Source organism: Garra rufa, chromosome 16 (assembly GCF_049309525.1).
Source record: "Garra rufa chromosome 16, GarRuf1.0, whole genome shotgun sequence".
Lineage (NCBI taxonomy): Eukaryota > Metazoa > Chordata > Actinopteri > Cypriniformes > Cyprinidae > Garra > Garra rufa.
In genome coordinates this window covers 14,921,706-14,937,916 of record NC_133376.1, presented here as the reverse complement: position 1 = coordinate 14,937,916, position 16,211 = coordinate 14,921,706, and the positions used below count along the sequence as shown (strand labels likewise).

At 39.9% G+C, this 16,211-nt stretch overlaps 1 protein-coding gene across 1 annotated transcript in view; it reads left to right on the top strand.

Annotated features, from left to right (window-relative positions):
* The window catches only part of gabra2b (gamma-aminobutyric acid type A receptor subunit alpha2b), a 190,211-nt gene that overhangs the window by 111,640 nt on the left and 62,360 nt on the right, over positions 1-16,211 (top strand). The window contains exon 9 of the mRNA XM_073820198.1: positions 2,995-3,197. Within this exon, the coding sequence (XP_073676299.1) occupies positions 2,995-3,197 (203 nt within the window). The remainder of the gene's footprint in view (positions 1-2,994; positions 3,198-16,211) is intronic.

The window sequence follows — 16,211 nt, the reverse complement described above, 5'->3', positions numbered from 1 at the left end:
GATTTGAACACTTCAGCAAGCAAATCACCTGCTACCCAGGCAATCAGGGTTCCTCTGTGTTCTTCACTGCTCCCTGTACAGCTGTATAATAGACTCCATATTCAATAAATTACAGTATAATCTACTTTATTTATTTATTTACACAGCAGGTGTCTTTTTACTGTCAAATGTTGTTACTTTTTTTACTTATTGCAATTATAATCACATAACTGGTGCCGTTTACTTGCCTAGTAACCATTTTCTTTAGCCATATTTTAAGAAGTATGATTAATGAGGTGGTTCAGAATGACTGATGGGTAAATGTCTCTCCACTTCCTGTGTAAATGTGTTCTTTATGATATTTTCAGATTGAGCTAATGTACTTCCTACAAATTGTAATCACATTTAAGATGAAATGTATCCGCTGTATGAGATTATATTGACCTCTTCCGCCTTTCACTTTCACTGTAGTGTCTTTTTTAAGTTCTGAGTGATGCATTGACTGCTTTGTGACTGGATGGATATCTGCATTATGGCTGAAGGTGTCTGACAGTCAGGGGAAGGTGATCCATCCCACACTCCCTATCTGTGCTTCTCTGGTTGTCAGCCCGTTTCGAACTGCTGTCATGCTCGTCCCACCTGGGATTGAATGCTGTTGAGTTTGACGGCGATGGAAATTAATTGGAGGCATTTGTTTACGTGCATGGTCGCGGTCGGCGTCCCCAAGCTTGCCGTCTGTCAGGCCGATCTGTCATTGCAGACCTGGATCAGGCAGGAGTCAGGAACGCACAGGTTCCTCTCCACAATCCCTTTACGATGCCACCGAGTTTCAGCAGACAGCGTTCAGAGCACTGCGAACCAAAAGTCGTGAAAGTGCCGGAGGATTCTCATTAAGGTTATTGTCTCCCCGGTCCCACGACTGAACAAGGCTGTCATCTTCTTGTATTATTCCCCTCAAAAACAAAATTATTCAAGCCCTTCCTTGTAATTCACAAGGCGCTTTCTAAAAATACTTTCATTTCGGTAAACACAGCGGAGTTCTTAGAAAGGAACTGGAATGTAGAAGAATGAGAGTGATTCAGGCATTTAGAGGCCAAAGGGTTGTCGTGTTTTTGGATGATTAGAAGCCCAAAGACTGGAAAAAATGTGGTGCACTGAAGATATAACAGCAGGGTCCTGACAGACTCAAGCTTTAGAGACGTTTTGCGTTTTGCTTTCAAAGTCATTGAAGGTGATGTAATTTGTGATTGTGATGTTAAAATACTATCTCCTCCAACACAGAGTGTATAGTGATCTGTTGTACTTAATTATAATTTATTTATATAGTTTGTTTTATTTATTGCTTATCTGTATTTTCCAACCAATAGCAGAGATAGAGTGTTTTGGGAACAGTTTTAACCTGTTGGAAAGATTCCACAAGTTTGATTTGATCACAAGTATCACAAAAAGTTTGTATTTATTTATTTGCTTGTATATTTATTTATTTATTTATTTATTTATTTATTTATTTATTTATTTATTTATTATTATTATTATTATTATTATTATTATTATTATTATTATTATTATTATTATTATTATTATTATTATTATTATTATTATTATTATTATTTGTATTTAGGACCATGTTAGGCATGTGTTTGGGAACAGTTTTGACCAGTTTGAAAAATTCCACAAGTTTGAGAGGAAATTCATTTATACATTCATTCATTCATTCTTTGCTTATATATTTTTTTATTTTATTTTTTTTATTTGCATTTTAGGACCAATAGCAGATGTAGAATTTTTTTTGGACCAGCTTTGACCAATTTGAAAAATTCCACAAGTTTGACGAGAAGAATGTTATTTATTTGTATTTTAGGACCAATGGCAGATGTGGAATGTTTTGGGGAACAGTTTTGACCAGTTTGAAAAATTCCACAAGTTTGAGGGGAAATTTATTTATTTAATTGCTTATATATTTTTTGTTTTATTTATTTGTTTGTATTTCAGGACCAATGGTAGATGTAGATTATTTTTGTTAAGAATGTTATTTATTTGTATTTTAGGACCAATGGCAGATGTGGAATGTTTTTGGGAACAGTTTTGACCAATTTGAAAAATTCCACAAGTTTGAGAAAGAAAAGTTATTTATTTATTTATTTATTTGCTTTTATATTTATTATTAGTTGTTGCTGTTGTTTTTTTGTTGTTGTTGTTTGTTTTTTGTATTTTAGGACCAATGGCAGATGGGAATTTTGTGTTTGACAAATTCCACACGTTTGAGAAAAAATATATATTTATTTAATTATTTATTTATTTATGTATTTATTTATTAATTTATTCTTTCTTTGCTTATATACAAGTTTGTATCATAAGTTTGAGAAAAAAGTTATTTATTTATATATTATTATTTATTTATATATTTATTTATATATTATTTATATATTTATATATTTTTTGTTTTATTTATTTATTTGTATTTTAGGACCAATAGTAGATTTAGAATGTTTTTGGGGGGAAAAAATATTCATTCATTCATTCATTCATTCTTTGCTTATTTATTTATTTATTTATTTATTTATTTATTTGTATTTAATGACCAACGTGCGATGTGGAATGTTTTTGGGAGCAGTTTTGACAAGTTTGAAAAATTCCACAATTTAAAAAAAAAGTTATTTATTTATTTGCTTGTATATTTATTGTTTTATTTATTTATTTGTATTTTATCTATCTCGTTCTATTTTAAATAGTATTTAATTCAAACTCTTTTTACTTCTGATACTACGCAATACAGCATTTGTTTTCATGCGTCTATAATTTGATGATTGTCAAAACCCTTATCACACTAAAACCAGGTTTTATTTTTCATGTAATGGTGGAACTAAGTGCTTTCGCATTCATGTGATGCAAGATTTCTGCTGAGTTTACCTTGAAATTCCAACTTGAAATTCTGACATTCTGAGTTGAATAGAGCTCTGGATTCATTAATCATAGTAATTTGTATTGTGTTGTCATTGCTTGTGTTCCCCTCAGGTGTGACCACTGTACTGACCATGACCACTTTGAGTATCAGCGCCCGTAACTCCCTGCCGAAAGTCGCCTACGCCACAGCCATGGACTGGTTTATCGCAGTGTGTTACGCCTTTGTCTTCTCCGCCCTGATTGAGTTCGCCACTGTCAACTACTTCACCAAGCGCGGATGGGCTTGGGATGGCAAGAGCGTGGTCAATGACAAGGTAATTATCATTAATCATGTCCCAGCATGCTTTGTACTGTTCGGGCGGGGTGGCGTATGGATCTGATTGATTGACGTGGTGACAGTGCTGTAAATTTGTGAGTGATGTGACGTCTCAGGAAAAATGAAGTGACTGATGGGAATTCAAGAGCACATTAGGATGATGTGAAGTTGGCTTGTCCAGTAGAGAAAAAAAATTGCAGTTTCCCCTGGAGAGCAATGTGATTATACAATATCTATTACATGCTTTCTATTATAGTTTGTTTTTTGCAAGTAAAATATCTCTAAGTATACTTATAAATACATTCACTTCAGGTTGTGGTTTGTGTCTTTTTGCTGTGAAGTCTTGACTGAAAAATTTTTGATATTGTTAATATTTCATGATTAACACTTACTGGACTTTGATCATTAAACTAAGCATCCTAAGACATGTTTTTGGGAAATGCAGAGTGACGACTGATGTGTATATGTGACCCTGGATCACAAAACCAGTCATAAGTAGCATGGGTACATTTGTAGCAATAGGCAACAATACATTGTATGGGTCAAAATGATTGATTTTTCTTTTATGCCAAAAATCATTAGGATATTAAGTAAATATCATGTTCCATGAAGATATTTTCAAATTTTTTACCGTTAATGTATCAAAACTTATTTTTTAATTAGTAATATGCATTGCTAAGAACTTCATTCGGACAACTTTAAAGGCAATTTTCTCAATATTCAGATTTTTTTTTTTTGCACCCTCAGATTCCAGATTTTCAAATAGTTGTATCTCAGCCAAATATTGTCCTAACAAACCATACATCAGTGGAAAGCTTATTTATTCAGCTTTCAGATGATATATAAATCTCAATTTTAAAAAAATTGACTCTTATGACTGGTTTTGTGGTCTAGGGTCACATCATTTTATGTAACTAGTCTGCTATGCTGTTATAAAGATCTCATTGATTTACATTACAAGCTATCAGGTGAAAGAGGTCAATATAATCTCACACAACGGATACATTTCAACTGACTATCTTAAATGTGATTACAAATTGTAGGAAGCGCATTAGTGTCACATGGAGTCAGACTGAGACGTGCGGATCCATTTGCAGCATTTATTGAGAATAGTCAACAGGCAGGAATAATCACCAGGAAAACAGGAACAACGTAGGAAATCCAGGAAACAGTTCGATACACAGGCAATGGTCGCAATGGCAGGTAGCAGGAATCGTCAACGGGGTACACAGTCCAGAGTCATACACAGAGAAACCAACACAAGGGAAAACGCTCGGAATTACGACCATAGGGAACGGTAAGACTTCGCAAGGTGGCTGTGTGTGTGAGTGGCTTAAATGCAGACAGTGTGATGAGGTGCAGCTGTGAGCAGTAATCAGTAAAGTGAGAGCAGGTGAATGCAGTGATTAGAGCAGTGGCTTGTGGGGAATGAAGTCCATGAAGTGTGGTGCAAGAGTACATGATGACAGGATAGACCAGATACATGACAGAGCCCCTCCCCAAGGAGCGGCTTCCAGACGCTCTAACCACATAATACAACCTGGAGGGTGGTGGAGCGGAGGCGGAACAGGGGGAGGGATGGAGGGCCAGGTCCATGTAGGGGTACTGGAACCACGAAACTGAGGCGGAGCCGACGGAAGGAGAAGCCATGATGGAGGAAGGGTTGGCTCCTGCCTGGGGCCGACCGACGGAGGTGGAGCCGGTGGAGCCGGTGGAGCCCGAGGCGAAACTGGAGAGTCGATGGTCCTGGGCGACACAGAGGATCCGCAGGACCAAGGCGGAACCCAAGGCTCTGGCGACCCCGGCGGAGATGGAGGTCCGGAGGTACGCAGCGGAGCCGGAGTGACAGAGGATCGAGGCTGTGCCCACGGGAGGGAGGAGGTCCACAGAGCCGGCAGGACGGAGTGACGAGGCGCAGCCAGAGGAGAAGAGTCCAGAGGCGAAGGTGGGGCGACGACTGACCGGGGCGGAGCCGGAGAGACGATGGAGCCCGGAGGAGCTGGTGGGCCGATGGCCGACAACGGAGACGAGGGAGCACAGAGCCGGGGTGGAGCCGCAGGGTCGGAGGGCCGAGGTGGAGTCCAGGACTCTGAGACTGGAGGTGATGGTGAGGGATCCTTCAGTCTGGACACCGATGGAGACTGGCAGTCCCATGGCAAGTCCTCCGCACCGAAGGTGGGATGTGGGTGAGCAGAGGGACTGTCAGGAGACAGAGGTGGCGGGACTGGAACAGCAGGGAGGGTGGGTGGGAACAGTCCATGCATGAGCTCCGTGACCAGAACCGGGCAGACAGGAATCTCAGGACGACTGGATGGAACCAGCGGAGGCTCTGGAAGGCCGGGCGGAACCAGCGGAGGCTCTGGAAGGCCGGGAGGGACCAGCGGAGACTCTGGAAGGCCGGGCGGAACCAGCGGAGACTCTGGAAGGCCGGGCGGAACCAGCGGAGACTCTGGAAGGCCGGGCGGAACCAGCGGAGACTCTGGAGGGCCGGGCGGGACCAGCGGAGGCTCTGGAAGGCCGGGCGGGACCAGCGGAGGCTCTGGAAGGCCGGGCGGGACCAGCGGAGGCTCTGGAAGGCCGGGCGGGACCAGCGGAGACTCTGGAAGGCTGGGCTGAAACAGCAGAGGCTCTTGAAGGCTGGGCTGAACCAACGGAGGCTCTAGAAAGCTGGGCTGCACTAGCGGAGGCTCTGGAAGGCTGGGCTGAAACAGCGGAGGCTCTGGAAGGCTGGGCTGAAACAGCGGAGGCTCTGGAAGACTCTCTTGAGGAGAGGGCTCTGGACGGCGCTCTTGAGGAGCGGGCTCTGGAGAACTGGACGACCCCAGCGGAGACTCTGGAGGGCTGGGCGTCTCCAGCGGAGACTCTGGAAGAGCAGGCTCTGGGCGAGCGGTCACAGGAGGGCGCTCTGGCGGCACGGTCATTGGAGGGCGCTCTGGCAGCGCGGTGACTGGAGGGCGCTCTGGCTGCGGAGACTCTGGAAGGCTGGGCTGAACCAGCGGAGGCTCTGGAAAGCTGGGCTGAACCAGCGGAGGCTCTGGAAGGCTGGGCTGAACCAGCGGAGACTCTGGAAGGCTGGGCTGAACCAGCGGAGGCTCTGGAAGGCTGGGCGGAACCAGCGTAGGCTCTGGAAGGCTGGGCGGAACAAGCGGAGGCTCTGGAAGGCTGGGCAGAACCAGCGGAGGCTCTGGAAGGCTGGGCGGGAGACCAGCTGCTCGAGCCGACAGCAGCGGTGGGTCCTCCACGCTAGACATTAACCTTTGCCAAGCCGTGGTAAAATGTGGGTGCTGTGGTTCTGGGCTAGCGGCCATCTTGTGTGGTGGCTCTGAGCTGGAGTTTACTGTGGGGACATTGTTGTCGTCTTCTTCTTGAATTCCCACAGTAAAAAGAGAGCCACTCATTTGCAGAGCAAAGTCAATGTACGTTTGTAAAGTCCAGCCAGGTTCGAACATGGGCATGAGTGAAGCTAATGGCTCTAAGAGTCCTCCCCGAAAGAAAATCATCAGGCACTGCTCATCCATCGTAGACCGATTAGCCAATTCAATGAAGGCCATAGCATAATCCTCAATTGTCTGCTCACCCTGCTTGAGAAGCATGATCTGTACCGTGGAGTTCGTGCTGGAACCGGATGACATCATACTCGCTGCTGGATCCTTGTAATGGCGAAGTCTTCTGTCACATGGAGTCAGACTGAGACGTGCGGATCCATTTGCAGCATTTATTGAGAATAGTCAACAGGCAGGAATAATCACCAGGAAAACAGGAACAACGTAGGAAATCCAGGAAACAGTTCGATACACAGGCAATGGTCGCAATGGCAGGTAGCAGGAATCGTCAACGGGGTACACAGTCCAGAGTCATACACAGAGAAACCAACACAAGGGAAAACGCTCGGAATTACGACCATAGGGAACGGTAAGACTTCGCAAGGTGGCTGTGTGTGTGAGTGGCTTAAATGCAGACAGTGTGATGAGGTGCAGCTGTGAGCAGTAATCAGTAAAGTGAGAGCAGGTGAATGCAGTGATTAGAGCAGTGGCTTGTGGGGAATGAAGTCCATGAAGTGTGGTGCAAGAGTACATGATGACAGGATAGACCAGATACATGACAATTAGCTTAATCTGCAAATAGCATAGAGAACACATTTACACAGAAAGTGGAGAGACATTTACTCATCAGTCATTGTGAACCACCTCATTAAGCCTACTTCTTAAAATACTGTTTGACATATTATTGGTAGATAAAGATTGACCACTGATGTTTATATCATTTTATATAAATAGTCTGCTATACTGTTATAGAGATCTCATTGAAGCTACCAGAATTTAATCTTGCTTTTTGGCTATTTAAATAAAAGCATCTACACCAAATTGCATATTTTTGCTTAGTTTGGGCCTCTAAAAAAACCCCAGAGATTTTCCTCCTCATATGAGCTCCACATTCTCATAGATCATACTATATGAGTCATAAATATGGAAACCTGTTTACGCCACTGAATAAAAAATGGTAATAGCGACTTTTTATCTCACAATTCTGACTTTATTTCTCAGAATTCTGACAGAATTGCGAGAAAAAGTCAAATTGTGAGTTTGTGAGTCAATTCTGACTTTATAATATGCAATTGTGAATTATTAAGTCAGAATATAATAAACTCGCAATTCTGAGAACATATCAGTCTTTTTTCCCCCTCCAAACTGGACTTTATAAGTTGCAGTTGCGAGTTTATATCTCTATTCTGAGAAAAATTGTAAGAAAAAAAGTCAGAACTGAGTCAGAGTTTTGAGTCAGAGTTTTTATTTCGCAATTCTGAAAACATATCAGTCTTTGCTATGTATCTCACAATTCTGAGAAAAAAGTTTACATCTCGCAATTCTGACTTTATAACACAAGATATAAACTCACAATTCTGAGAAAATAAGTCAGAACTGTATGATATAAACTCGCAATTACGAGTTGTAAAGTCAAAATTGTGAGATATAAACTTGTCACAATTCTGAGAAATAAAGTCACAATTCGGAGAAATTGCGAGTTTATAACTCACAATTCTGACTTCATAACACGCTATATTGAGTTAAGTCAAAATTGAGCGATAAAAAACACAGTTTTCAGAACATATCAGTCTTTTCCCCCCTCCAAACTGGACTTTATAACTTGCACTTGCGAGTTTATATCTCGATTCTGAGAAGAATTGGATTGCGAGAGACAAACTTGCGTTTAAAAGAAAATAAGTCAGAATTGAGTCCGAATTTTGAGTCAGAGTTTTTATTTTGCGATTCTGAAAACATATCAGTATTTGCTATGGGATTTTATATATCACAATTCTGAGAAAAAAGTTTGCATCTCGCAATTCTGACTTTTTTCTCGGAATTGCAAGTTTATATCTCACAATTCTGACTTTATAACGAGATGTAAACTCGCAATTCTGAGAAAAGAAGTCAGAACTGTGTTATATAAACTTGTCACAATTCTGAGAAATAAAGTCACAATTCTGAGAAATTGCGAGTTTATAACTCACAATTCTGACTTCATAACACGCTTTAATGAGTTAAGTCAGAATTGAGAGATAAAAAAAAGTTTTTAGAACATATCAGTCTTTTTCCCCCTCCAAACTGGACTTTATAACTTGCACTTGCGAGTTTATATCTCGATTCTGAGAAGAATTGAATTGTGAGATACAAACTTGCATTTACACGAAAATAAGTCAGAACTGAGTCAGAATTTTGAGTCAGAGTTTTTATTTTGCAGTTCTGAAAACATATCAGTCTTTGCTATGGGACTTTATATCTCACAATTCTGAGAAAAAAAGTCAGAGTTACAAGAAATAGAGTTTTTGTCTTGCAATTCTGCCATTTTTTTATCACAATTGTGAATTTACATCTCGCAGTTCTGAGGGAGTTATAGTCAGAATTGCATGATATACTTTATAACACAAGATATAAACTCGCAATTCTGAGAAAAGAAGTCAGAACTGCGTGATATAAACTCGCAATTGCAAGTTGTAAAGTCAGAATTGCGAGATATAAACTTTTCTGAGTTTATATAAACTTTTTCACAATTCTGAGAAGTAAAGTCACAATTCAGAGAAATAAAGTCACAATTCTAAGAAATAAAGTAAATTCTGACTTTTTTCTCAGAATTGCATAACATCATAACACGCTATATTGATTTAAGTCAAAACTGAGAGATAAAAACGCAATTGTGAGAACATATCAGTCTTTTTCCCCCTTGAAATTGGACTTTATAACTCACATTTGCAAGTTTATATCTCACAATTCTGAGCAAAAAAAGTCAGAATTGCATGACACAAACTCACATTCGGAATTCATATCACGCAATTCTGACTTTATAACTCGCAATTGTGAGTTTATATCTTTAAAAAGTATAAACTCACAATTGGTATTACGCTTTAACTTTTTAAAACAGATAGGGGTTGATTTTATATGCTGAACAACATCTGTAAAATCTCACTTCATTGTCTTTATCTAAAGTAATTTCTTCTCCAGTAGTTCACTGATATCCCGACTGTAAAGCCATGCTGATAGAATCATATGCCGTCTATGATACACGCGGCTCTATGTACTTCTGCTGGAGGTCAGTATAAGATAAGCACAGATTAGTCCATTATGATCTTATCATGGAGCACTGCAGACTTCACTCATATCCTGTTCATTTGAGCCAGGGGAAACTGAAGAGATTACACAGAGGGTGCATCTAATCTAATTAGTACAGATTCAATAGTGATTATTCATGCAAATAATCTAGACTCAATGATTACAGAAGAAAAATGTCATTTGTATAGTTTATGAGGAAAATGTGAGTGGTGATTCCCTGTGCAACTGCCTGTGGTTGTCTAACATGTTGTAGGTTTTGTAATAGGATAGTCCTATCCGGAATGCAGACTCCTTAACAGTTTTCAAGCAACTGCTGAAAACCCATCTTTATCGACACTATTTGACTCAATTAAATAAATAAATAAATAAAACTCTGTTCTTCTCTCTTTCTTGATCCTCCCTTTCTAGCCAGTACTCATCTAACTACGCCTGATCTATGGTATTTTTGAGCACTTTGTATGTTGAACTGCCTCCTTAGGATGAATTGCTTGTTGTATTCCCAATTGTAAGTCGCTTTGGATAAAAGCGTCTGCTAAATGAATAAATGTAAATGTAAATGTTAGTTCTAGGTGTTGCTGAGGCATTGCTATGTGGTTGTTAACATGTTCTAGGAGTTGCTAATGAGTTGCTAATAGGTGTTTCTGTGGATTCTAACAAATTCTGGGTGTTGCTAGGGTGTTACAGTATTGTTGCTATTATGTTTGCTAATATGAGTCTCTAACAAGTTGTAGGGGTGGCTAGGACATTGCTATGTGGTTTCTAACATGTTCTAGATGTACCTATGTGGTTGTGAACATGTTCTATGTGTTGCTATGGGTTGCTAAGGAGTTCTAGGAGTTACCAGAGCATTGCTACGCAGTTGGTAATGTGTTCTAGGTGTTCCTTAGCTGGTTTATGCTGGTCCTTAGCTGGCCATGTGCTGGTCAAGGACCAAGATACTCCAGCAAAAGGACCAGCATAAACCAGCAAAGGACCAGCTTCAAAACATACCTAACCAGCATCCCAACATCCCAATCGACCTAACCAGCATATGCTGGTTTTACAACAGGGTAATGAGTACTAGGCGTTGCTAGGGCATTTCTGTTTGGTTCTAACATGTTATAGATGTTACTATGGGGTTGTTAACATGTTATATGGGTTGCTATGGGCTTGTTAACATGTTCTAGGTGTTATTATGTGGTTGTTAACATGTTATATGTGTTGCTTTGGGGTTGTTAACATGTTCTAGGTGTTATTATGGGGTTGTTAACATGTTATGTGTTGCTATGGGGTTGTTAACATGTTATATGTGTTGCTATGGGGTTGTTAACATGTTATAGGTGTTACTATGGAATTGTTAACATGTTCTAGGTGTTATTATGTGGTTGCTAACATGTTCTAGGTGTTACTATGGGGTTGTTAACATGTTCTAGGTGTTACTATGGTGTTGTTAACATGTTATAGGTGTTGTTATGGGGGTGTTCACATGTTCTAGGTGTTACTATGGGGTTGTAAACATGTTCTAGGTGTTACTATGGTGTTGTTATGGGGGTGTTAACATGTTCTAGGTGTTACTATGGTGTTGTTAACATGTTATAGGTGTTGCTATGGGGGTGTTACTATGAGGTTGTTAACATGTTCTAGGTGTTACTATGGGGTTGTTAACATGTTCTAGGTGTTACTATGGGGTTGTTAACATGTTATAGGTGTTACTATGGTGTTGTTAACATGTTATAGGTGTTGTTATGGGGGTGTTAACATGTTCTAGGTGTTACTATGGGGTTGTTAACATGTTATAGGTGTTGCTATGGGGGTGTTACTATGGGGTTGTAAACATGTTCTAGGTGTTACTATGGTGTTGTTATGGGGGTGTTAACATGTTCTAGGTGTTACTATGGTGTTGTTAACATGTTATAGGTGTTGCTATGGGGGTGTTACTATGAGGTTGTTAACATGTTCTAGGTGTTACTATGGGGTTGTTAACATGTTCTAGGTGTTACTATGGGGTTGTTAACATGTTATAGGTGTTACTATGGTGTTGTTAACATGTTATAGGTGTTGTTATGGGGATGTTAACATGTTCTAGGTGTTACTATGGGGTTGTTAACATGTTATAGGTGTTGCTATGGGGGTGTTACTATGGGGTTGTTAACATGTTCTAGGTGTTACTATGGGGTTGTTAACATGTTCTAGGTGTTACTATGGGGTTGTTAACATGTTATAGGCGTTGCTATGGGGTTGTTAACATGTTCTAGGTGTTACTATGGGGTTGTTAACATGTTTTAGGTTTTGCTAAGACATTCCTGTGTGGTTGCTAACATGTTCTAGGCGTTGATATGGGGGTTCTGATGTGTTCTAGGTGTTGGTAGGGCATTGCAGTGTGGTTGCTAATATGTTTTAGGTGTTGCTATGGGTTGCTAATAAGTTCTAGGTGTTGCTAGGGCATTGCTATGTGGTTGCTAACATTTTATATGTGTTGCTAAGACATTTCTGTGTGGTTGCTAAAATGTTACAGGTGTTGCTAATAAGCTCTAGGCGTTGCTTGGCCATTGCTATCTGATTTCTAGCATATTCAAGGTGTTACTATGGGGTTGTTAACGTGTTCTAGGTGTTGCTAAGACATTCCTATTCCTGTGAGGTTGCTAACATGTTCTAGCTGTTGATATGGGTGGCCAATGAGTTCTATGTGCTGTAGAGGCATTGCTATGTGGTTGCTAACATGTTCTAGATTTTAGATTCTAGGGTGTTCTAGGATAGTTACAATGATGGTTGCTTACTGATGAGGTCAAAAATCCATGATCCTTTTCTTCTTCTTTTTTAAGATGTATTTTTTGGCATTTTTACCTTTATTTTGATAAGACAAATCAGGAATGACAGGAAGCGAAGTGGGAGAGAGATAGGGGGTGGGATCGGAAAAGGTCATCGGGTTGGGATTCGAACACGGGACGCCCGTAGCGCAATGGCACTGTATGTCGGCACGCTGCCCACAAGGCTATCGGCGCCGACGAAAAAAAATCCATTATTTAATTGTCTAGATATGGTTCGTGGTGCAGATATGGTGTGAAATGTTATGTTTAAAAATTAATTTTCAAAATACAGTGTGGTAAAAATTACGCTCCAAAGTTTAATACTTTAAAACTCATTTATAAACCAATAATGAGAGAAAGATGATCCAAGACCAGCATATAACTGGACATTTATTTGCAGACAAGATTTATGACAGCACAGTCAGTTAAAATGAAGCCCAAGCAAAACTGCATTATGTGCTATTTTCCAGTCAAATGATTTTAATGACTATTGAGATTTTAGTGCTCTGCAAAGAATTATTGTAATCCATTTAGGTCAACCCTGAAATTTACAGTCACGCTGTCTTTTTGACAGACTTCTTTTCCATCCATCACCACATCCACAGAATCAAATCTGGAGTCTTATTCTCATTATCTGAGATTGATTAATATCGGTTTCATGGGGTCTCTTCCTTCCCCTAGTCAGACTCTGTAGCACAAGATCATTGCTTATTCATGAGCCTTCAAATCTCCACAAATCACATTCTTCCCACTAAAGGTCAGTCAGCCAATCAGAAATGACAGCCTGTAGAATTGGCATGTTTATGCAGATTTTGGCACTGTCTTCCTCTGTCACAGTCACAGAAAGTAGATGACCATTTCTTGGTTTAATATTACAGATATTTTAAATAGCCAAAAACAGGATGGATGGATGGATTTGTTTATTTATGCTAAATAAGTTAAATGTATCATATATTAAACTCTTTTCTTTTTGGCTTATTCAATTAGTGAATGTTGTAAGATTCATTTCCAAGCGGCACAGAAAACACACTTCCCATTTACGCATAGTGTCTGACTTGTTTATTCAGCCTCTGCCACATAAAGTTTCTAAAACAACATATAAATAAATTATTTAAGCATGAAATAGGCTCTGTGGGATTTTAAAGTGTCATTTCATTTGTTTCACTGAGGGCTGTTTGACAATATGTGCTCATATTGTCAGTGTTCATTTTAACATGCACAGCTAAACAAGACAAGTAGTCGGGATGGTTTTAGATGCTGAATCTAAAACTGAATCTCACCTCAACCAAAACCTTTAGGAGATCTTCACTGATTTTCTTCAAGGTATCCAAGTGACTTCTAAGGAGCAGCAAAGCTGTCAGACTCATTTCAAGTGATCATACATTGTTTCAGTCCTGAATCTCAGTGGTGTTTGAGCTGAAAGTGTATCAGACGCCCCTCGCTTAGTAACCATCCTGCGTTTAGACTGATGCATTACTAGTTCCTGTCAGTCTTGTTAATTACCGGACTGCTGCTTCCAGTGGTGCATTCATCTGCACGTCAAGGAGAGGTGTCGCTCTGGGGGTTGGAGGAGGTGGAGGTCTGTCTGTTGCGTTTTGAAGCACTGGCAATGGGAGCAGGGCCTGCAGGCATGTGCCGATAACCCACTTGGAGAAACAGACTGAACGCTCAGCGCATTCGCCATAAAAACACCTGCGCGAGTCAGTTCTGCTTCACTGCTGCATCATCTTGAATCACTCGGAGCAGGACTTTCACTTTAAAGTCAACATGAAATGGCATTTACAAACCATTTGTGATGTGTTTCCATGTGAAACAGGATGAAAAAAATTATTTCTGTCATGACAACTCTCAGAGAGTTTAGCACGGTAATATACATGGCAATGTAAATTTTTTTAGTCAGAATAGATCTGCTAGACTGCTGCTGCTGTAGTGTATATCCACAAACATGCTGCTGTAAGTATGTAAGGAATACTACTGCTGCATATATAACATAATGTATATTAAATAACCGCCATATACAGTATAACATAAATGAAATCACCCAGTAGCAGATCTATACAGGTGGAGCTGGGGAGGTGGAGGGTTTCTGAAGCTCGCTGCAACTCCTACAGCAAGCACTAGTTGAATTTTGGAATGTTTAGCAGCAAGCTCATTGGCTGCTGATACGAAAAGAAACCAATCAGCTGCGTCATGTGAATAATAATGTGGGATTGTTTTTCACATTATGAATAATAATGTGATTATATCAGATTGAGTTAGAACCCATTGGCCAACACCATCTAGAGTTTCATGACAGAACTTTTGGATATATATACATTTGAAGTCAAAAGTTTACATACACCTTGCAGAATCTGCAAAATGTTAATTATTTTAACAAATTAAAACAGATCGTACAAAATGCATGTTATTTTTTTTTATGTAGTACTGACCTGAATAAGATATTTCACATAAAATATGTTTAGTCCACAAGAGAAAATAATGGTTACATTTATAAAAATTGCCCTTGAGCATTTGAACTCTTTCCAACAATGACTGTATGAATTTGAGATCCATCTTTTCATGCTGAGGACAACTGAAGGACTTCATACACTCACTGATGCTTCAGAAGAAAACACGATGCATTAAGAGCCAGAAAACTTTTGGAATTTGAAGATCAGGGTAAATTTAACTTATTTTGTCTACTCGGGAACATGTAAGTATTTTCTGTAGCTTCTGAAGGGCAAATTGAAAAAATATGATATTTAATAAAATTAAATAAGAAAAACATACACATCTTCATTCTGTTCAAAAGTTTTCACCCCCTGGGTCTGCATTGTGTTTCCTTCTGAAGCATCAGTGAGCATATGAGCGTTGAAAGATGGATCTTAAAATAATGCAGTCATTGTTGGAAAGAGTTCAAATCAACAAAAACGCTGAAAAAAAAAAATATGTGTGATCTGAAGGATTTTGTGTGTGTGTGTGCGTGTGCGTGTGCGTGTGCGTGAGCGTGTGTGTGTGTGTGTGTGTGTGTGTGTGTGTGTGTGTGTGTGTGTGTGTGTGTGCACGTTAATGGAGAAAGAAAGTTGTTATTAATGACTGTTTGTCATGTGTGGGATCTTGTTATTTTTCTTGTGTGAGTGGCGCGGGCACAGCTGAATTTTCCCGCTGCTGTTATGACAAGAACTTATTGAATCATGAATCTTCCTCCCGTTCTTCATCATGAGTCTGCTCATCCTCGACACCTCCAGTTGTCCCATCAACTCCTCATCATAATAGCGCTCATGTTTTACAACTCGTGTGGTTTTCTCTGGCAAGTGGATGATGTATAACAAACATGGGCTGCATTCCCACAGTGTTTGGGATTGGCATCCGCATTCGAGGCTGAAATTGTCCTGTTTGTACGACAGGAGATTGAAGCAGATTGAATATTGTCAGTGTGGACAGTAGTCAATCCTCTTATATAAATCACTTAGGCTGTACAGGCTATTAGAGAATGTTAACCAAGAGCATACATAGCTATTTGGCATTGTTGGAACAAACTCACATTCAATATGCAGAAGCTTTATTCTAGTGTGTAACACACACTTTTCACATTTTTTTTTCTCATTGTATGTCCTGTTTCTTTCAAAAATGTGTCTAATC